At 39.9% G+C, this 22558-nt stretch overlaps 1 protein-coding gene across 2 annotated transcripts; it reads left to right on the top strand.

The window, feature by feature from the left end:
* The first annotated feature begins 52 nt into the window (after positions 1-52).
* Positions 53-21882, top strand: gad2 (glutamate decarboxylase 2). Of its 2 annotated transcripts, none has more exons than XM_005449055.4 (16): positions 53-205; positions 1320-1382; positions 1529-1672; positions 2323-2556; positions 3763-3853; positions 4813-4925; positions 5551-5666; positions 6092-6171; positions 7550-7604; positions 7777-7893; positions 9717-9781; positions 9899-9977; positions 10067-10216; positions 11485-11592; positions 12910-12999; positions 17375-17548. In XM_005449055.4, exons 1-16 carry the CDS (start codon positions 199-201, stop codon positions 17546-17548), a joined length of 1686 nt encoding a protein of 561 aa, XP_005449112.1. In that variant the 5' UTR covers positions 53-198. The 2 variants fall into 2 exon arrangements, with proteins under 2 accessions (XP_005449112.1, XP_003439331.1); XM_003439283.3 differs by lacking the exon at positions 53-205 and adding an exon at positions 939-1014 and having other exon boundaries at positions 17375-21882.
* Positions 21883-22558: the final 676 nt, after the last annotated feature.

A 22558-nucleotide genomic window follows, 5' to 3' on the forward strand; every position in this document is an offset into this window, starting at 1 on the left:
CTCTCTCAGTAATAAATATTTTCGGAGTAACGCGCCCCTGGAGTGAGCGGAGAGAGGAGGGACCCAGGCGCACTGTGTATTTGAACCGAGTCCCCTCTCCGCCCCGCTGTCTCCTCCACCGGAGGCGGGCAATTAGAGGTCTGAAGAAATAGGTCTGCGATTGCTGGGCAGATGAATTAGTTGGCGTTCAGTGTCTGTATGGAGGGTAAGTTCTGTGCGCAGGGGGCCAAAAATGTCGGGGATGTATGGAGTCACGACGCACGACGCAGCGCGGCTCGTCATGACCTGAAGTGAATCACGACGGGATTGCTTTAGTGACGTGAAATTTAGGTTGGCTGCAATTAGGCATGGCTTGTGCGCCGCATATTTACCAGCAGCTGTAGCCTCATAGCTGCTTTCCCCCCCCCCCCCTCCACCATTTTCACCACCTCCTGCTTTTCTTTCTTTTTCTTTTTGCTTATTGTTTTTCTCTGAGTCATTTTTTATATAATGTAGCAGCTTTGCATCAAAAGACATTTCACTACATCCGGAACTTGCGCAAACTATCTTGCGCTGTATTGCATTTTTCCCCCTATTAAGTAAAGAGCTTGGCTGCTCTGCGCCGGTCAAGTGTTTGCGGATTTCTTTCTGGACACGGCGCTTCATGCTTCGTGCACCTGTGGACGCCTGCAAAGGAGGAAGCAAGGACGCCTTTTGTGATTTCTTTTATTTTTATTTACCCACCCCACGCTCACACACACGCACATACGAGGGTCGGTTTATTTGTAGGGTCTTTCCAACGAATTAAAGCGTCTGTCGGATGCACGGCTGGATTTCAAGCAGTCTGAAAGGTCTGGTCAGATTCAGCACCACATCGGCTCTGAACAGCTCCCGGTCGTCGCGTGTGGATGGGCTCTGTCGGTCTCCGCGCCTCCTGCAGCTCCTAACTACCGGCAACAATGGCATCACACGGGTTCTGGTCTCTTGGCGGAGATAATGCGGGGGCCAATACCGGGAGTCAGAGCCCGAGTACGCGTGAGTGGCTTTTTGTCTTCAAACCACCTCCTGACGGACCGGGCGCAGTAATTCCTGAGCGTTGTCTCAAGCCAGTGCCCTGCATTCAGCGAACCACCAGACAGGCCTTATAATAGGCAACAATCCTGCTTTTTTTTTTTTTTTGGCTTCTTTCTTTCTTCTTTTTCTTCACATGAGACATTTTTCGTGTATCTAAAGAGCTGTTTTATTCCAAGTTGCATGGCGCCTTTTGTGTTTCCCTAAACTTGGACTGAAGCTGAAGCCAGCACATCCCTTATCTGATTTATCCCCCTTCTCTCTTCCAGCCAGGGCTTGGTGCCAAGCAGCGGCCCAGAAATTATCCGGAGGAATTGGATCGAAACTATGTGGTATGTTGGGGAAGGAGCGGGGGCGGGGGTGGAGACGGAGGGGAAGCTATTTTTAGGCAAACGTGCCAGTTATTTCCATCATAACTGTCTGGCCATAGAGTAATAAAAATATATATTTCGATGCTCTTTTTTGTGGGTTTCCAAAGCGCTGCTAAATGTCGGGGAGGTGGAGAAACCTGCCGAGCCGGGCGCCAAGCAGCCGCCGCAGACGGCTGCAGGAACCTGCGGCTGCAACAAATCCTGCAACTGCACCAAAGCTGCTGTGGTCTTCTCCGACCTCTATTCAACAGGTACGAAAGTGCACTGTGAAGCTGGATTAATTTTGAGATTTATTTTCTTCCCCGAGTCCAAACTTGGCCTTACATTGAGCAGTTTTCACTGTGCGAAGTAGGCTAGAAAATAGACCTTGTTTTTATGCGATATTTGTATATAATCATCTTAACTATAAAAGAAAATAATCTCAAAATGTGCATCAAATATTTGCATCTGATCGCACAAACTCCTGAGAAATGAATGGCTGAAGTTATCCGCTTTAATCTCAATTTAAAAAATAACACATTATGTATTGGATGAATAGTTTTGTCCATCATTTTCATTTTTACCACATTCTGAGAGAGGAGTTATGTTGGTCAGTTCTTTCCTCCTCAAAGAGGGGCTATTTCCGAGAGGTCACCTTCACCAGAATCGTGTGTTTTGAGGTGTTGAGCGCAAAACACGAGATTTTCGTATAAAACAGAATCAGTGTTCGGACGTGGAAACAATGTCAAATTATTTATTTGTCTGCATGGAGGAAAATTTCAAAGACAAAAAAATAAATAAAACTTTGACCCGTGTAAAGGTGAATCTTGATATTGCGTGGAAGCATTTTTTTGCACACATTCCTCCGTCCTCAAATAAAAATCACAAAATGCCTCCACTGTAATCCACCCTCCTCTCGCAGACCTGTTACCGGCCACGGACGGTGACACCAAAACGATGACCTTCCTGCAGGAAGTTGTGGATATTTTACTGGCCTACATAGTGGAGTCTTTCGACCGGGAAACGAAAGTTATTGATTTTCATTATCCGAACGAGCTGCTTCAGATGAACAACTGGGAGCTGCAGGACGAACCTGCGACTCTGGACGACATCTTGATCAGCTGTCGCGCTACACTGAAATACGCCATCAAAACAGGTAGGCCTGGGTCTGATTTTATTGCATGCATGCAAATCAATAAATTCACTTTTTAATATACACATATGTTTATTTAAAAAAATAGATGCGTCGGAGTGTTGGAAAAAATCTCCCCCCAGGCTGTATCATCACACGCAGGCCTGGATTCCGGCCTTTCGCTCATCTTTGTGTGAAATCTGCCAAAATTCCAATATTTACGCATATAAATGGAAAATTAAAAACACATTTTTAACAATAAAATAAAAAGGAAAGCTAGATAAATTACAGAGCGCCACTGTGAAATTTATGTTACACCTTACAAATTATTTAGTTTTACTGCAAAACTAAACTGGAAACACGAAAGCGGTGAGCTTAAAAAACCGACCCGGAAAGAGAGAGGCAAACAAAGAAAACGTCTTTAACGTGTTCCGGGTTTAATAAATAAATAAATAAAATGATAAATGACGCCTATAAAGCATCAACACAGTTGTCCTCCTTTTCCTCCTCCTGACCACCAGACCGATAAATGCAGTGACGCAGTAAATCTGGTTCACCAAGTAGGAGATAATAGGCTAATAACCAGGCTTCATAGGCCAAGTCCATTATTCTCCCCTGAGTGACACACGCAGGGGGGGAATTTACAGCAACGCCACAGGACAGATTTCAGCCTCCAAAAAGAAAAAGAAAAACTGAAAAAATAGTTTATGAATATTTAACAACCTTAAAAACAATTAAAATCACACTGTAATGCGGGTATAAGCAAAGATATGAGGATTTCAGTCATTTATTGTAATCATCAGCAATTCTCCTCTGCTATGAGAAAAAATGTGTATTATTATTATTTAGGAATTATTAGGTGCCCACAGAAGGACTTGCACCAGATTTATAAGTACAGTTATATCTTCCTTCCTTCCTTTTTTTTCTTTTTTCTTTTTTCTTTTTTTTTTGTTTGATCAGCCCCATAAATTACTCTTTGTTTTAACTCCTGTGTTTATGACGCAGACTGAAATCTGATCACGTCTCACTGCTGTAACATGTTTTGTGTGTTTACCTTTTACATTGCTCAATGCTACACCAAATGTTTTCATCACTTCCTGAGATTTTGTTTTAAAGTTGACAATTAAAGCGCTCGGAAGATGACAGCTTCTGCTGCGTAAAACCTTCAAATTGCAGCCATCTCACACTCCGCCTCTTTGCCTTCTCCATCCTCTGCTCCTTTCCCTTCAGCCCACCCCAGGTACTTCAATCAGCTCTCCACGGGATTAGACATGGTCGGACTGGCAGCCGATTGGCTAACATCCACCGCCAACACCAATATGTAAGTATGTGGCCTGCTTCATCGCGATTTTAAGCGGTGATAATGATAATGACAATGGATTCCATTTCCGGACCATCCGCGTGCAGTCTGCTCTGCGTCTGCATGGCCTGATAGCGGCCCCCCACCCCCTCCACACACACACACACACACACACACACACACACACACACACACACACATACACTCAGTCATGGCAAATGAAAAGGGGTGAAATGAAAGGCAGGCCCCCACCCCTCACCACCCCCTGCACCCACAAGGCTCCCCCTCTCCTCTCCCCCCTCAGCCTTTTATCCCCTTCACCTCTGATCCTCCTGGGGATTCAAGAGGAGAAAATTAGCTCTGAAATTAAATTCAGACTAATCTGGAGCTAATTTCAGATGTGTGTTTTGGGGGAGATAAACTCTTTTGGCAACTGTGAGGAAATGAAAAATAAACCTGCTGTTTACACTGGAGGGAGGTTCAAATGAATGCAGCCAATATCTTAATACAAAAATATATATAGAAATAGAAATATTAGGGAGCACACAGCAGAGATGCACGTTTTAAATAGGAGCAGGATGATGAAAATGTGGGAGTTCAAAATATTAAAGGAGTGCATTTTGCCAGTCAAATTTTGCGTGTTTGGCTTGAAAAAAATATTTTCATGTGCATTTAAGTGTTTCTATTTAAATGGAAAAAACTTCAGTATGCATCAGAGCTGTTAATATGTGTACACACGATTGACAGTAATTCTGCACTTCAAAAGTGAAGCCAGAAACCTCCAGAAAACCTGAGAATCTGAGCATTTTTTTTAAATGAACCTCTGCACAGGCCACCGACAACCCTCCTTTCCTGAAATGTCCAAACTTCAGATTTTAAAAAAATGTCAGTTTAATGGCAGCTTTTTATCTGTTGATGAGTCACGATGGCGCCATGCTCCTGTAACGAGCGCCATGTGATGCGTCTTGTGTAACGTGCAGGTTCACCTATGAGGTAGCTCCTGTCTTTGTGCTGCTGGAGTACGTCACTCTGAAGAAGATGAGGGAGATCATTGGCTGGACGGATGGGCGAGGAGATGGCATTTTTTCTCCTGGTATGTTTGCATGGAAGGTGGCGCAGAGCGCTCTGACACCCCTCTGTTTGACTGGAGATGGAACTGGCTGTATGTGTGTATGTGTGTGTGTCTGTGTGTGTTGTAACGTGTCAATTTGCATTTTGATGATATAAATGGAACGTGTTTCAAAGCCAATTAGCATAAAATAATTTTCCTTTTTCAGCTTAACCCCCCTCCCCCTCACCCACCCCAATCTTTAATTTCTCCCATGCACTTCATAATGAGAGGCAATCATCGGAGAATTTACTGACAAAGCCTGTGATTGGCTGTGACATTGTGGACAGCGAGATGCAATTTTGGATGCTTTGTCATTTCTTGATATGCTCTTGATAAACAAAAGTTTGTTTTACAAGAACGTGGACATCTTGAAACAATGTAGCAGCCTACTTTTTTATCAGTAGTTTATTGGCTTACACATTCACCTAACAAGCAAAAGATTTGTGGTTCAGTCCAAGGAGAAGACGCAAATTCCTTTGGGGTTGTGTCAGGAAACATGCAGAGCTATCTACTGTGGCAGCTCCTTGTGAATAAGGGAGCAATCGTTTAGAAACCCTGCATCACTCCCAGGAGACACTTCCCTAACTCAATCCTGTCTGTCCTCCAGGTGGTGCTATTTCTAACATGTACGCCATGCTGCTGGCCCGCTTCAAGATGTTCCCTGAGGTGAAAGAGAAAGGAATGTCATCCGTTCCCAGACTGGTGGCCTTCACGTCCGAACATGTAGGCATCCGTGTTTAAAATCCGCTCGATAATTTCCTCATGGCATCGTCAGTGTGTGTCTGCTTGGCTCAAACAGTGAACACTGAACACTATTTGGACATTTCTTTAAGTCAAATGTCAAAAAATATCCCTTTCAGCTGCTAGAATAACACAAAAAAGATCTCATGGTAAGTGTGGTGGCTTGATGTGTGACTACGTGTCACTTTAACTCCACCGCTGCTGATAAAAAGCTGACATTATGCACGTCGCATGCAGAAGGACACGAGGTGACTGGTGTGCCTGTCACCTTCATCTTTAAAGGACAGCTGAAAGATGCTGTGAGGAAAAAAGCGATTAAATGACAAACAAATCTGTCATAAGAAGTACATATTTACAGATCCGGTCACTCATTCTCTTCCTTTTTTCCCCTTGTCTTCAACTCTTAGAGCCATTTTTCAATCAAAAAAGGTGCAGCAGCTCTTGGCATTGGGACTGAAAGCGTGATCTGCATCAAAGCAGATGAAAGGTAAAGCTGGCTTCAGTTGTTCATCATACTTCAGTTAAACCATGAGGCATATTTACTGTTTTCGATGTTAAAAACACTCAATGTAGAAACACTTATTATTGTATTATTGTGAGAAACACTACAGCCTTCTAATCTTCACAAACTGGTTTGATCCAAACCAATAACGGCCTGATAATATTCACAAGTAACAGCAAAAATGTGTCTCTCCTGTTCAGCTTAGGATTTAGCCTTATATTTCATCTCGTGACCTTTTAAAAGAAACACAATCCCTAGATTGGAAACCACTCCTTTTTGTGTAACTACTAAACTAAACAATGACTCTTGACTATTTGCAGCCTTATAATATAATATGAAATCCTTTATATATTACTGCCTATAGTTGGACGTAAAGGGACATTTCAAAATTCAATCCCTCTCATCTGTAGTTCACTTTATCCATCTGATCTGCTTTGGTTCTCAGTCCTGTCCACCTTCTCTTGAATCTAATGGAACTCTCCTCGAGGCGTTAAGACTATCAAACAGAGTATCAGCATTGTCTCTTTCCAGTAATCGTGAATAGGTCAATGAAATAACCTACAAAACTGTTTCTGTTGCTCACATCCACCAACCAACAGAAGTAGTAGCTGACATTAAACATTAACATCAAGAGAGGTGACATTAATGTTTACAGCGTGCCTGGAAGAAAACGGATGAGTGGGTGGATTTTGGCTTGTACAGTTGCAGTGTGAGCATTATGGATGGGCCCTGGGGGTCCAAGCCCATCCACAAAGGTCACTGTGCCCCCTAAGCTGAATTCTTCTGGCATTTAAAACTAAAAGTAAAATTAAGCAACACAATTTGACAATAAAAAAGTTTAATACCTCAAATGTTGTAGTTACAATCACGCCAGTGTTAATTATTAGGTTAACAGTAGCTTAGCTGGTTTTGGAGCGCATGGGCCCATGAAAGCCAGACTCTGGGAAGTTGTCTACCCCTCATGAATATTCGTCTCTTTGAAACAAAGGTCACACTTGAAACTTGCTGAACAATTTTCATATGAGCATGCTGTACAGTTATGGTTATTACAGATGCTGGTTCATGATGTGTTAATCCCTCTTTGTTTTGTTTTGTTTGTCTGTTTGTTTGTTTTTGTGAAATAGCAAAGTGATTTAAGTCTAATGCCTCCCTGTCAAAGTTAGTTGCCCGTCCACTCCATGTGCTCTGGTGCCGACCCTGTCCTGTCCCTTTAAGTAGAATTTCAAATGCAATACTTGCACTTGTATTTTCTGTATTTCTGTTCCTGTGCTGGCTTTTGTTTTTAAGGTAGAAGGCCTTCTTTGCCCACTGACAGTATGACAAACAACTTTAAAGCCAACTAAAGCTTGTTTTCCCTTTGCAGCGGTAAATTGATCCCAGCTGACCTTGAGAGGCGAATACTGGAGGCAAAACAGAAGGTAAGATGATGCACATTTATTACCCTGCTATAAATAGACAGATATGACTTCATACAGTTTTGATTTTATGGGGTGCACTCGACTGAAACTGCAGAGATGATGAGGGAAATTGGGGAACATATCGTAACAACATAACGGCCTCATATACAGTATTTTGGTTGCTCTTGTGCAGGGTTTTGTACCTTTCTTCGTAAGTGCGACTGCTGGGACAACAGTGTACGGAGCTTTTGACCCCCTCATCGCCATTTCTGACATTTGCAAAAAGTACAACATCTGGATGCACGTGGATGTGAGTAAAACAAGTTTCTTCCTGAGTCATTTAAAATGTCATGTTGACCTTTCACATGCGTGATTTTTGGGGTGTTTGTGCACAAGAGGGATTTTAATGGAGGCATACACAGAAGCAAAGAGCTCACCTCTGAGTTTGACAAATCTATTATGTCTGTCTTGCCTCTAACTGCTTGCGGTCGACCCAGATAGAGAGCTCGCCATTTCCTATCTAACACTGGAGATTAGAAAAACTGGAACAGAGGCTGTAAATCATCTCCTCCCCTGACTTTACCATCATGGGCCCTCTCACTGAAGGAACTCTATCTCTTAATGAAAGTGATTTAGTCCTGACAGGGGGACACCTCTATTAAGAGCAATAAATGGCCTTGTCTATCATCCCTCAACTAGCTGAGATGGGTAAAAACACACGTGCACATGCACGCACGCACATGCACACACACACACATTGTGATTATTAATCATTTTCATTGGTTTATCTGCTAAATTTTCCAGCTACAGCTCCCAGAAAGACATACACTCACTTATTAATGCACTTTATGTGGTACACCTTCAGCCCCCTTTTTGCCCTCAGGTCTGCCTTAATTCTTCCAAGCATAGATTTAGCGAGGTGCTGGACACCATCGCACAGTTGCTGCAGATTTGTTGGCTCGACATCCATGCTGCTAATTTCCCATTTCACTCCATCCCAGAGGTCCATATTAGATTGAGATCTGGTGGCAAAAAGTCAAAGTTTGAAATGTTGTGCATTCAGAGATGCTCTGCTTCATACCTTGGTTGTAATGAATGGTTATTTGAGTTACTCTTGCCTTCTTATCAGCAGTGTGGCCATTCCCTTAAGACCTCTGACATCAATATGACATTTTTATCCTTACAACAGCCACACACTGGATATTTTTGCTTTTTCAGGCCATTCTCCTTAAACCTTAGAAATGGTTGTGTAAGAAAATCCTGATAAAACAGCAGTTTCTGAAATACTCAGACTGGCTCCAGCAACCATCCCACTTCAGTTAAATCACCATTCTTCCCCATTTTGATGCTCAGTTTGAGCTTCAGCAGGTCGTCTTGACCATGTCAGCGTCCATGACCACATCACTCAGATGTTGCCATGTGATTGGATGATTAGATATTTGCGTTATAAAGCACTTAAACAGATGCAGTGTATATATTCATAGACAAAACAGTGATATTAAAGTGTACTAGTACTACTACTGTGTGTGTGTGTCACAAAAATAGTACCTGTTGTGTTTTTAAATCTTAAATATTAAATGTTGGGCTAGAGTTGGCAGAACTTCTACAGAAATCAAAGGCTTTAGTGCTGGAGTGTTAAACATGTGGCCAGGGGGCCCAGAATTGGCCCACCCAGGTGTCTAATCAGGCCTTGTAGATGGCTTTGCAAAATAGGAAAAATGCAGAGGAGCTTGGCATATATGTTTTTACTGTGAGAGTGGATGAAGTCAGTAGTACACAAACCATTAAATGACAGGAAATCGGATAGAAAATAAACAATAGAATTATTTTACAGTAAAAAAAACATTTTCTATTAATTAAAACAGCAATTCTTTTTTTTATGGCACAAAGTTCGGGTAATGAGCTGCCAGTATGATGTCTGTTATTTTTGTGCTTAGACTTAATTTTTGAAAGTTTAACCACAAGGTGCAGTGCTGATGTTTTTTTTATTTACTACAGCAGTACTTCTTTGTATTGTGGAAAGATTGAGATAGTCCATTTTTATTAAGACATCTCAGGATTTCACCATCAGTTTTATACATGGATGGTTTATTAAATGTGGATGCTAATGTCTTTCATCTCTTCGTGTTTCAGGGAGCGTGGGGAGGAAGTCTGCTCATGTCCAGGAGACATCGGTGGAAGCTGGATGGAGTTGAGAGGCAAGTAACTGTTTTATGCGGTTCGGCCCCAAATGGGCAAATATTATAAGCTAATGAGCATTTTATATAACGATGAATGATGGTTGGTTCTTTTTGTGTTGTTTTTTTAAACTGCAGGGCCAATTCAGTCACATGGAATCCACACAAAATGATGTCCGTCCCTCTGCAGTGTTCTGCCCTGCTGGTCAGAGAGGAGGTAGGCCTCAATTTCTCAGCCCCATGCTGCGCGTTCCTGCTTTCATTTACTGAGGTAATTCTGTAAATGCTCTGGCTCTCACTTCACAGGGTCTTATGCAGAACTGCAACCAGATGCACGCCTGCTACCTGTTCCAGCAGGACAAACACTACGATCTTTCTTACGACACCGGAGACAAGGCGCTGCAGTGTGGACGTCATGTGGACATCTTCAAGCTGTGGCTCATGTGGAGAGCTAAGGTAATATAAATTTAAATATAAAGTTTGATGATTGTAAGCAGCTATTAATCAGGTATAAATAATAATACTCTAGAACACTAAAATCAATGAAAACTGTTGTACCATCTAGAAAAATGTTAATATTTGGTAGTATGGGTCTGTTCTGGGACCTCCTACATGGAAAGCTAGAGCCAGGGAGAGCAGCAGCAAGACCTCACCTCTGATTGATAAAGTGATGGCTTGCTGCTGCAGAGCAGAAATCAATAACAGCAGCCATACTATTAAGTCAGACAAGGCTAGAAAATGAAGAGCTGTGGATCCAGGTGTGTTGCAAAGCAGCTTGCAGATTTAAGAAAGTTAAACTGGCTTAAAAAGTGCATCTTATGCAAGATTTGTCAGTCTAATGGTTAGAAGAGTATCAGATGAACCATCAGTTGATGCTGGTTGTCATTAAGCTAATCCAGCTGTTGTCAGACTGTTGCAAATGCTTTCTCTTTTTTCAGTTAATTAAGCTGCTTCCACTTGTTCCACTTTTCATTTTGGCTCTGCTATATTATATTAATGCATTTTTTAAAAATTGCTTATGCATAGATTATATGTGAAAGCTTCTTTCTGCCACTAAAAATATGCTCACAATTTCGGGTTATAACCTCAAAACTTGAGTTAAGTATCTCAAAATGTCGATCATTCACCCTTCTAAGAAAATGACTCAAACTCAGAGAAAAACTTTGTGAGTTATTAAGTCAAAATTAAAAATAAAAACCTAAAATTTTAAATTATGGATGTCAAAAGAATTAAATGACGGAAATTGAGTTTAACTTCAGAGAAGAGGACAAACTCTGAGACCCTACAGCAAGTTCTAAATGTCTTTTATTTGTTTGTTGTCATTTTTAAATTGCTTTTATACTTTAATCTATATACTAATATATATTAATTCAGTATTTATTTATTGTTTGAAAGTTTCTTGTGTCATGAATATGTGACATCAGGTGGGGGGAAAACTTAAAAACCACTTTTGAGTTTTATGGACCAAATAAGATGCCACCCAGGTTTTCTGCTGGACACGCCCTATTTCCAGGGACCAGATGACCAGATTTAAATCACATGGTCAAATATCCAACCTATCCTTGTTGGTCCCTCATGGTCTGAAATGCATTTGGCTGCATATGTAACATGTTTTAGATTGACCCTGATGAAGCCCGAAGCCAAATGTTCTCTATACTATATAATAAATGTATATACTGCTGTGGAGTTTGAACAATTACAGATGAACATCTTTTCTTTGACAGGGCACCATTGGGTTCGAGGCTCAGATTGACAAGTGTCTGGAGCTGTCCGAGTACCTCTACAACAAGATTAAAGACAGGGAAGGATACGAGATGGTCTTTGATGGCAAAGTATGTTCACATTCATCTTTCACTCCCTCTAAAGGATAATTCATCTGCAGTCACACAATCATAGAAAAGTAGCTGACATTAGCCCATGTTGCTCCTTTTTCCTCAGTGTCATTATTGCTGACTTGATTTCCATGCAGAGTATTCAGGCTTTGAGTTGGATAAATGCCATTTTTACCTCCGGACGCCAGTGTAATGTGCTGCTATTATGTTTAATGAATAGCATAACGGCCCATAATTGCTCATATGCATATGAATAGCGTGGTGTCTGAAATATCCTGCACTAAACTGAAGTACAACACAAACATATGTGGGTATGAAGAAAACTCTCTTATGAAAGGGGTGCTTGGACACATGGGGTAATTTATTATGAAAGCTCTTTAATGTTTCAAGCCTTATTGTTTTCCTGCTGAGCCCCAAAAAGGCTATGAGCATCATAACCCAGAGGGGGATGAGAAAAAGCCAAGTCCTCTGGGCAATGGCCCAGGTGCTCACTTGTCTGTGCCTTCCATTGAGCCATTACATCAATCTGATGTTGAATATACTACAGCCAAACCAGCCCAGCTGTATAAATGAGGCTGGTGTGCATGGTTAGTCAGCTGTTGGTAATGAATGCCCTTCCGCTCTTATGCAGACAGGCAGGCAGGGAGTTCTAGCAGGGATTCAGGTGCCAAAAAATAGTACTGTGAGGAGCTTTCAGACATCTAGAGACAGAAGGCACGCTACCTGTCTGATGCTGTGAGCTCATATTGGATTGTTGCTCTGGGATGCAAATCAGCATTTTCATTCAAAATCAGTTTGGCTTAGGATACAAGCATTTTAATGTCATGAGATTTCTGCAGGATTTTAGGCATGAATAGCTTTGAATTCTACAAAACGGCTGTATACCATGTTTAAACTGCATGTATAAAGGTGTATATATGCAATACGCACACAGACTGTATATAAAAGATGGACATAGCCGCCTCATCCATGTTGAATCCTTAATTTTAAGAATTGGTTAGTGCTAAATTATATCACCTCTGCTGTCTGAGCCTGCCTACTATATTTTTTTACTTTGCCATATATAATTAAATTCATAATTAGCCATTACATAAAAAAGTAGAACATATTCTACGCCAGGGTCATTTTGAAGTTTTAAAGATGTGCACACCAAGACCTTCTCTAAAATTTAATGGGCTTATGAGTAATCATTACTCTCGTGAATGCCGAGATAAATCAGCATTTTTTTATTATTATTTTTATACAACTGCACTCAATCGCTGTTTGTTTTCCCTCAATTTATTCCTCTGATATCTTGTCGTCTGTGTGTCCCCTCAGCCTCAGCACACCAACGTCTGCTTCTGGTACCTGCCGCCTGGCATCCGCTACATGGAGGACAAAGAGGAGAGAAAGAAACACCTGCACAAGGTGAGCGCTCTCAGATAAGAAGTCTCACTCTAGTATCTCCCCAACACAACTTTCACGAGCCCCGTCATTCATATCCAGCTCGACTATCACATATCTTTCTAATTAGGGGCAGCTTATACTCAGGATTAAAATAATACTTTGCCCTGCACATGAGGAGAAAAAAATGGCGGCGGTCTTAAACAGGACACAGAGGACGGGTTAAAAAGAAGTGAGGCTTTTCAGCTGGCTAATGTGGTGGCCATTCAGAGGATACCACAGCAGCAGGGGCCTCATAATTGACAATCAGGACAAACAGATGGCGTTTATGTCTGCCATACAAAGACCGCTTCTCTCTCTTCTCTCTCTTCTCTCTCTTCCCGTCGACTAGAAATCGTTACCAGCTTCATCATTGCTCTGCAAATGCAGATGTTTCCCTTTGTTTTCTTTTAAAGATTAGTTGAAAAAACACCATGGTCATGCTTCAACGAGTAGACAGACTGACTGGAAAGCTTTTCCACACTCTGACTCTGAGCCTGAGGGGTGATGTAATGCTGCCCGATTAGCACTTTGAGGAAGAACTAAGAACTGAAGGAGCCCTCATTAGTTTCCACGTGTCTTAATGACATCCTCTAATGGATGAGGAGAATGGGAGAAACTGTTAAAAGATTGATTTGAGGGAAATCAGCACACAGTAAATTATTTTGCAGCAAGCACGCCAACTGCAGTGAGACACCTGCAAGACATTAGGAAAAAATGACTGATTATGTGATGAGAGCTGTAAGGCAACAACTAACTACTCTAGCAGGCAGTAATCTGAAACTGAAGCCAACTTCCTCGAGAAGTTAGCTGAGTGTTAAAGCCTGTTTTGGTATTTCAATGTAATACCCTAAGATTTATTAAAATTCTTGCACGATTATTCGGGGTCATATGAGCCACAGTTAACTTAAGCCCTTAAGCTAAAGCTGCACTGAAACTGTCACTTGAACTTGCTGGATCTCATCTGCATATCCTGAAGTTGGTCATGATGAAACCTTTTTACACAAATCCTCTAACCAACCAAGCCCCAAAAATGATATTCCAGAGACACAGACGCTGAGGAGTTTTCTCTCAGTGAGCCGTCTAACCGGCCGAGTGTTGGTCAAAACGAGCACTGAGAGTTTCAGACATGAAATTGAATCTGTCGCCGCTCCTCACTGCAAAGAATCTGCAACAGCATCATGACTCTGCTGACTACAAAATAAATGAGCATCACCCCTCGCTTTGCTCTTAGAGATAACCTCTCAGCATGGCAGGAGCAGCAGTCATGGGGCTGTGCACCCAGCTGCTGTCACATTTAGCTGTCAGACTGGTGGGTTGTAAATGACCTACATGGTCTGTAGGTCTGATGAACCTGGGAAGAACTTTGACTTGTATAAGCAAACAAGAACCCATTTAGATCTGATTACACAGAAAGTAGTCAGGCAATACTCTCCCAAACTGTTCCTGCAATTTGAGTTAGACGACAGTTAACAACCATTAAATATTTACTAAAACTAAATGCTAATAAAAATTGGATATTATCTATGAAAAAAGTAGTTCTGCAATCAAATCATTTAAAGTACTGAGAATAAAGTATTATTTAAAAATGCAAGTAAACAGTAATTACTTTTATTTAACTATGCAGACACAAAATTTATGAGAAATGTCATGATCCTACAGTCGTCCCAGGGTTTGTTGAATTCTTGTTCTTTAATAGTTTTGCATTTCTTTTTTTTTTAGCTTTGTTTAGGTTTTGATTTGCTCTTGAGTAATTTTAGCCTTTAGGTCTTATTATATTTGAGTTCTGTTTACTGTATGCATTATTGCGGCTTTATTTGCCCCATTGGTATTTCCCTTCATCTCCTCATCCTGTCCCGTCTCTTCTGTTAAGTTCACTCAAGTTCTGTTTGTCCTTATTTGAGTATATTTCCTGTTTTAGTTTTGTGGTTGTTTGTCTCCTGTGTTTTGCATTTAGTTTTATTTCCCCTTCAGCCTCGTTGTCATTGATTGTGTTCACCCTGCGTCTCATTACAGACATTTCCTGTTCCCGATTACCTCATGTGTATAAATAGTCCTGCCCTGCCATCAGTCTTTGTTGCAGACTGTTGGGCTTCTCTGTATCTTTCTCTCTCTGGTCTTCTGTATTTTATTTTGCCTGAATAAATGACTCAAATTTTGTTTGTTAAGTTTGCATTCTGTGCTAACATTTGGATCCTTATGCTGCAAAAAATGAAAAACGTGTGTCACAGTTTGACAGAGACATGTTGAATTTTCTAAACTATCTTTCTTCACATGCAAACAATTATACAAATATCCTCATATTAAAAAAAAGAAATAAATGAAAAATGAAAATATTTACATTTAGTCTCAATATTATTAAATAACACCAGGGCCAAATTACTGATCCTAATATATGTTGTGAGCCATTTCTGAAACTGTGCAGTTTCATTTTATTTAAAGCAAAATATGTAATCACATATATGTTTAAACATAAACTGTAAACATCTGATTTTTATTTCCTGTGAAATTGGATGTTCTGGTATTTATAATTGTAATAGGACTAGTAAATTAAAGTAAATTAGTAAATTAAAAATAATTAATTGAAATTTGATTTATGATTAAAACACAAGTCACATACTGTAAATACACAATAATTTACTATGAGCAGCACTGCATTTTAAATGTGTGAGGATAATTATTAATCATTGTTTTGAGTAATTCAGCATTATATTTAGATACAGGTGTTTAAAAATGCAGTGCAGCAGAGCCATTCCCAGTAAATTACTGTGGATTTGCAGTAAAAAGTTTTACATCTTAGGTTTTAAAGATAATTTAATAGTGTCATTCCTTCTTTCATATAAGATGTAAACATGCCAAACTACTGCTTTACATTTGTAGTCCCCTGGGTATGTAAAACTAGTTGTGTTTTTTTTAACTATCTAAAAACTATTTATCTATCTGAAAAAAACAAAAACCAAAACATATAAAATTATGAACATACATCATTCAAAAATAATTAAAAGTATATTTTATTTATGAAGCATTTTTTTAATAAATTCACACAGTGTTGTACAATAAAATTAGTCAAAACTAAGACTAATTACAATAAAATAAAATAAAAAGTGAAGACTTACTAGTTAATAGAGTTAATAGCGATACAAACCGTGTTTAAAAAAATGGGATAAAAACGGTTAAACAGATAATAAAACAATAATGATGAGAATCTCAACAGAAGGCCTAGTAAAACAAATTAAGGAGTCCACAGAGTTAGCTAAATGTAGCTGGAGTGGTGGACTGTTTCAAAGACTACGTACCAAAGATTGAAAGGCTCTGCCCCCCCTAGCATTCAGTCTTGTGTGACTACATTTTGAGCTTCTAACTGAAGACTGAAGAGGTAAAGATAAACGGTCTGGAACTCGCTAAATCACTCCAATGGAAGTACATGAAAGTTTAAAAATGTTAAAAACATTTCTAAAATCGACTGGGAGCCAAAATAAAGGAGGATAATGTTAGCTTCCTTGCTATAATGTAAAGAGTCTGGCTCTTTTGTACTGCTTGGAGACAAGAAAGATATGATTGATCTAAATCGGTAAATAAAAGCTGGCAAAAAAAAGTGATTACAGACCTGTAGGAAAGTACCTGTGGAAGGACAAGTGGCATGTGCACAAAAATAATAATGATTCTCTAACCATGATTATATTCATGGAAATGCACACAAGAACAGCAAATAAGTGGAGCCTTTCATGTGGTCGGGTCAAAATGTAATACTCAGTCGTAATGATACTTTAGTTGCTGAACGAGTAATACACTGGATCAAACGAATCTTAAAAATGGCCCCAACTAGGATGCAAACTGCTTTCTCTTTGTCAAAATGTATGTGTTTGTTTATAAAATTAATAAACTGCTGTAGTAATCTGCACAAAATGAGTATGAGTGGAAGTAAATAGAAGAAGGACAGAAAATGACCATAAAGAAACTCAAAGCAAAACAAACACAAGGTCAGGATATAGTCTGAGGATATCCTTCTCACATTTAACACTCAATAGAGGACAGTCCGCTTCAGGCCCGCTCTGTTTATTGAAAATACTGTGTGCTGGTCTGGGTGTTTCTTGCTTAGAGCATGCAGGAGGTAAGACAAGTAAAGCTGTGAATTCACAGGACGCTTACCAACTTACCTATTCTTTGTTAACATGGTTAACCTTGCAAAGCACCTAGCTATATAGTTCACTGTGTCTGTGAGGTACGGTTGGGAGACTTTCTCATTTGCGCCCAATGGCCCATTTTGTCTCTGCCCTGACCTTCTATGTATCTTTCACATATTTTATTTTCTCTTCCTGAAGGAACAGCAATTCATGCTGTATTTGTTGCATGTTGTCAGGTGGCTCCCGTCATAAAAGCCAGAATGATGGAGTACGGGACAACTATGGTGAGCTACCAGCCACAAGGGGACAAGGTCAACTTCTTTCGCATGGTGATCTCAAATCCTGCTGCTACCTTTGAGGACATCGACTTTCTTATTGAGGAGATTGAACGACTTGGCCAGGATCTATAAGACTCATCTCTCCAAATCCTCTTGTACTTTTCCCCTTGACGGATGAATTGTTTGTCGTGAATGTACTGGTAAACTTTTTTTCTTTTCTCTCAATCTTTCCTCCAAAGTCTCATATTTAAGAGTATATTTGAGAAAAAAGATCTGCAGATATATCCATATATTACGTATTGTAGCTTTGCCGTGGACTGACTTGGTCCAAAGCTATGTAAAAGTGCTTCTGTCTGCTTCTCCTGTAGTGTAGTAGATCCCAGAGTAGTGTAAGTGACGTAACTTTATATGTAATTTTTGTGATATGAAATGCTTGTGCAATAAGTCGATGAGAAAGAGTTTATTTTTCAATCATTTCTCATTTGCCGAGTCCGTTGTTAAGTGCCAAACGTGGTTGTGTTCTATTGTAACTTTAAAGCATTTTAAACTTCTCGTTTAAAACAAAAATAGCACTTCACCTTACCTCAGCTTAATCAACTGCCTTTACATCTGCACATTATACTCAAAGCAGGACAGAACTCCTTCTCTTACCTGGTGTTGTTACGCAGTGCCAGCACATGTTAAAGACATAACCCAGCCAGAGCAGACTGCATGATGGAAACGTGAAAACAGAGCAGTTCAAAGCATTTACAATCAAGCCAGTTCACCACCCATCACCTCTGCCTTTGACAGTTCAACCTGCAGCTCATGATGCTGCTCTGCTTATTGATTATTAAGACTTTTTTACTCTCTTTCTAATGTGTTTAGGTGATAAAGGCTTGTTAAACCCATGTCGCTGGACATTGTTGACTTGCTACATGAATACATCAAAATGGGATCCATTTCCATCCTTGCTGTATAATTAGCTTTGCTCCATATGTTAGAATGAAGATCAGCACTTGAGCTATAATCCTTAAATTTCCAGTGTATTGAACTGCATTCAATAGATTTCAGATTTTCTGCAGTAGTCATCAACTGTATTTGTGTCCTGTTACTGTTGCTATGTGTGGTAGTAGTACCTGTTGTTTTTCAAAGCATTTCACCTAACAACCTTTTTTTTTCATTGCATATTTGACAGACTAACTGCTGAAAGCCAATCTGCTGCCTCCAGGGGCCATTACATACATGTATTCATTTCCTTGCACTGAGTAGGACACCAAGGTAGTAGTTGAGTAGACTTTTTTTCTTTTTCTTGGAAAGGATACCAACTGAGTACATGACCAGACATGTCCAAGGGTCTACAGTTTGCTTTATGTAGTCTGTGTTGGGAACATTAGTTTAGTCCAAACAACATAGTGAGTCTAATGTAAATTACTTCAAATTCTCTTAGAATTCTTCTTCACCCGTTTACCTTGACCGCTTGACATTTTCATTTTAACGGAGGACAAATTTGTTAATTGTTTGACTATTTGATCACAACCCTGATGTTCCAATACAGCTCCCAAATTAAATTCATTGCTCAGTAGAGGTATACCCCAAATACGTAGGATTGCCCACTCCATCCGAACAAAGAACTTCCTGCCGGCCTGCATCATTAATTCACCTCTTTGAGACTTGAAAAGTCAAAGACATACATGGAAGCATGTTGAAATTAAGTCCTTGCCTTGTTTCTTTTGCACAACAGTATATGGGAAGTATGACCAATTGATCATTTAGGCAAAGTGCTGGCTGGCTTCACTGCATGCCCACTGCCATTTATATACAGGGAATTTGCAGTGCTAAAGATTCACTATGAATGGATCTGTTATCTAACTTTGTGGATATGCCTTGTACAGAGAGTCTATGTCAACGTTTGGCAAAAATGCCTATATATTTTGTTTTATTTAAAATGTTACAAATAAATTGCTTTTTAGTGCTGGTTGCAGTGAACCTACTGGAACTTGGATGTGACAGGGTACATGGTGCACTGCCCAGGTGGCAGTTTAAGTCATATCTCCTTTTTTCACCCCATCAGGTTAATTAATTCCAGTACCATCTCTGGGCACTGCTCCCAAAGCTGTGCGGCACCGAACTGTCGCTAGCCTACCAAACAAACCAGGACAGAAATCTTAAGGATTATAACTTTAAATATGAAAGAAAAGATTTTCTTTTTGTAGTCACGCTTTTGAATGAGCACTTACTGAAAGGTTGTGGATCCTAAGAAACCAAGAATTGGGCAATAATGGGGTATTGTTGGGATATGGGATCTTAACCAGATTTGCAGCTACTGTATACCTGACATTACTTGCACTAAATCACTGTTGGGAGGAGCAGCATCCCTTAGCATTGCAACTGAGATTTCGTCTTTCTGCATTCACAAGCAATATTTGAGTATGGGTCCAATATATATATCTATATATATACATACGCATATATGTATCCTGCATAATATCAAAAGGATCAATAGTACATGATAATCAAGTTTCCAGACCAAACCAATGGTAGTTTGCAAAAAACAAGAACAAAAAAAGAAACCTGGAGTAAAAGCAGGCTTATCGTAGGCGGGTTAGTTGGAATGTGAACCCTGATTTATCAGGCAGAGGTTCTGTAGCATTTTCATTAGAACAAGTTAGAAAAGCACAATTATAGCTCAACATGGTCGGTCAGTGAACAATCACTTTTGATCATAGACTGTAAATAGTATTTCAAGATGTCCTAAGTACATATCTTTGTGTACACATACGTGTATATAAGACATTTAACCAGAGACTATTTGTGAGGTAAAGTTATTCATATTTTCTCTATCTCCAATATAGATTACCTGTATTTTCATCCGGTTTGTCCAAAAGGCTTTTTTCCTTGTGTGTATGTATGTATGTATGTTCGATACTTGATTTGTGACTCCTAGCTATTTCAAAGATGTGTTTCAGGGACTGGCTTTAAAGAAACTGATAGATTTCACTTTGAAATACTTCCAAGTCTTACTCAGAGACTCGGGTGTTTGGATTTTCAATGAATATGCAAAGCCATTTTGACTCTGAAGCCCTGTGTTTTTCGTGCACAAGTGATACTTGACGGTATGTGCCAACTGTGTACCTTAGTGTGTTTGTAAGTGTGTTGCCTTAGTATGAATTTTTCAGTATTGTCTAGTTTTCCTCCAAATGGGAGGTTGTGCACTTTAGAGTATACACATGATCAAATAACGTGCAATGTCCGATGGTTGTCCATAAGTTGATGTTTAAAAAAATTCTACTACTCAAGATATGTAATTTAAGCTCTTTGGTCTGAATGTGCACTGAATCGAGGGTCTGCCAGAAATGAAAGGATTTAATTTTTTGTCAATTTGTAGATATTGTAAAGCTTCTCCTTTAAATGTTTTACATCTCAATGGAGAGTTGCCTAAAGTTTCAAATTTTTACTTTCTGTTTCGCCCCAAACCAAAATTGGCTTCCACACTGTGACACAGACAGCATCTGATTTATTACAGCGACAATGAAATCTCACTGTGGTAGTCTTGGAAAGCCAGACACTTTGTTTCTCTTGCTGCTGCTGCTAGACTTGCTTCCTTTGCACGACATGCATGCGATGCCTTGCCTATCCAGCTTGTTTGATATACAGTCTCCTATATATCTATTTATATCTATCTCTCTCTATATATATACATATATACAGTATGTGTAGCTCCTGTAATTAGCTTTAGTGTCCAATGTATAGCTTAGCTTGTAGATTAGTGCTGTCGTTCTAGCCTTTACATGTGATCTGTGTCTTGAGCTTCCTGTAAAGTTTCTTTGTGCTGCCAGCATGCTAACCTCGCCTAGCATTGTACTCCTCTCCGCGCTTGATCTGACTTTCTCTATCCTCTGTCTTTCTGCTTGAAGACTGTCGCAGCTCTGAACGTAGCGTATTATATCTATATGTGTAGTCCCTCAGCATGTCTTTCTGAAAGCTCCTCTCTGCTCTGCGCCTGTACGACCTTTTTCTCTCTTTCTCTTCCGCTTCGCCCTCTGGTAGCAGTGACAACGTATCCTCGCGCTTTCCTCTGACGTTTCTCGGCTGCCCGCTGTCGTTCTGTTCGCGTGTCTGAGACGGTATGTTGGCTCGTGTCATGGTGCCCACAGTGTCACCGTTTCTGATGTTTGTTTCACAAAGGCCCTTGACTCTGTGGGATGTATGCGAAATAAATTTAACTTAGACTTTAACAAATATGTAAGGAAAAAATAGACCCTAGTTTCTTGCTTATGAGGAATATTGTTTGTTTATAAGAACAGTTAAAACTCCCAATATTCAGAGTGCAGATCATTTCACTGAATATGGTGCAATTTTGAATCATACATTCTGCAAACTGCTGTGCTGGCTTTATCAAATGTTCATTTGTCCTGAACTATATGTTGCTCTTGGGAAAATAGAAATAAATATTGCCAAAAAAAAAACAAAAAACAAAAAAACAACAGTGTGAGTCTGTGTTATTTTTACTCAGACCTACAGTTTTATGAGTATTCTCACTGCCATTGTAGCCTGTAGCACTAATGAGTCCTCAAACACTAGTGAATGGAGCCAAATGGCTAAAATAACTAAACCTGCTTTCAGACAAAAAGCTGTAAAAATTTACAATATACACTCAGGGCCACTTCATTAGCAACACTCTGTGGCAGCAACTCTGAATGTCACACAGTTGGTGTATTTCAGAAACTGCTGATCTACTGGGATTTTCCCAGGTTTGAGCAAATATTCCATCAGCTGAAGTTCTCTGGGTGAAAATGCCGTATAGCAGCAGAAGACCACACTGGGTTCCTCTGGTCAGCTAAAAACCATCGTCTGAAAAAGCTTCTTGGATGAGAGGTGAAACGTCTTCAAGCAACTCAGAGAAGTCCAGACGCTTTTCTTTCCAAGCTCCTTAGACTTAGCAGTCAGTTAGCATTAGCAAAGAATTTGGCTAACGCTATTAAAACTTATCCTTAGCAAACTGACATGAGTAATGTAAATCTGGCTAACAGCAAACCTAACTTGATAATCTATTTATTTTATTAGATACATTGATAAAGAAAATAATCAAAATGATTACCATAAACAAAGGCATATCTTTTGTTTTTTCCATGCAGTGCAAAGCTATGACATCACAACAAT

This window comes from Oreochromis niloticus, linkage group LG9 (assembly GCF_001858045.2).
Source record: "Oreochromis niloticus isolate F11D_XX linkage group LG9, O_niloticus_UMD_NMBU, whole genome shotgun sequence".
NCBI classification, from domain to species: domain Eukaryota; kingdom Metazoa; phylum Chordata; class Actinopteri; order Cichliformes; family Cichlidae; genus Oreochromis; species Oreochromis niloticus.

Excerpts from the sequence above, each read along its gene's own strand:
- gad2 (XM_003439283.3), top strand. The coding sequence starts at position 939 with ATGGCATCACACGGGTTCTGGTCTCTTGGCGGAGATAATGCGGGGGCC. Across the intron at positions 1,383-1,528 it reads AATTGGATCGAAACTATGTG|CGCTGCTAAATGTCGGGGAG; the intron begins GTATGTTGGGGA and ends GGGTTTCCAAAG. Across the intron at positions 7,894-9,716 it reads ACATCTGGATGCACGTGGAT|GGAGCGTGGGGAGGAAGTCT; the intron begins GTGAGTAAAACA and ends TTCGTGTTTCAG.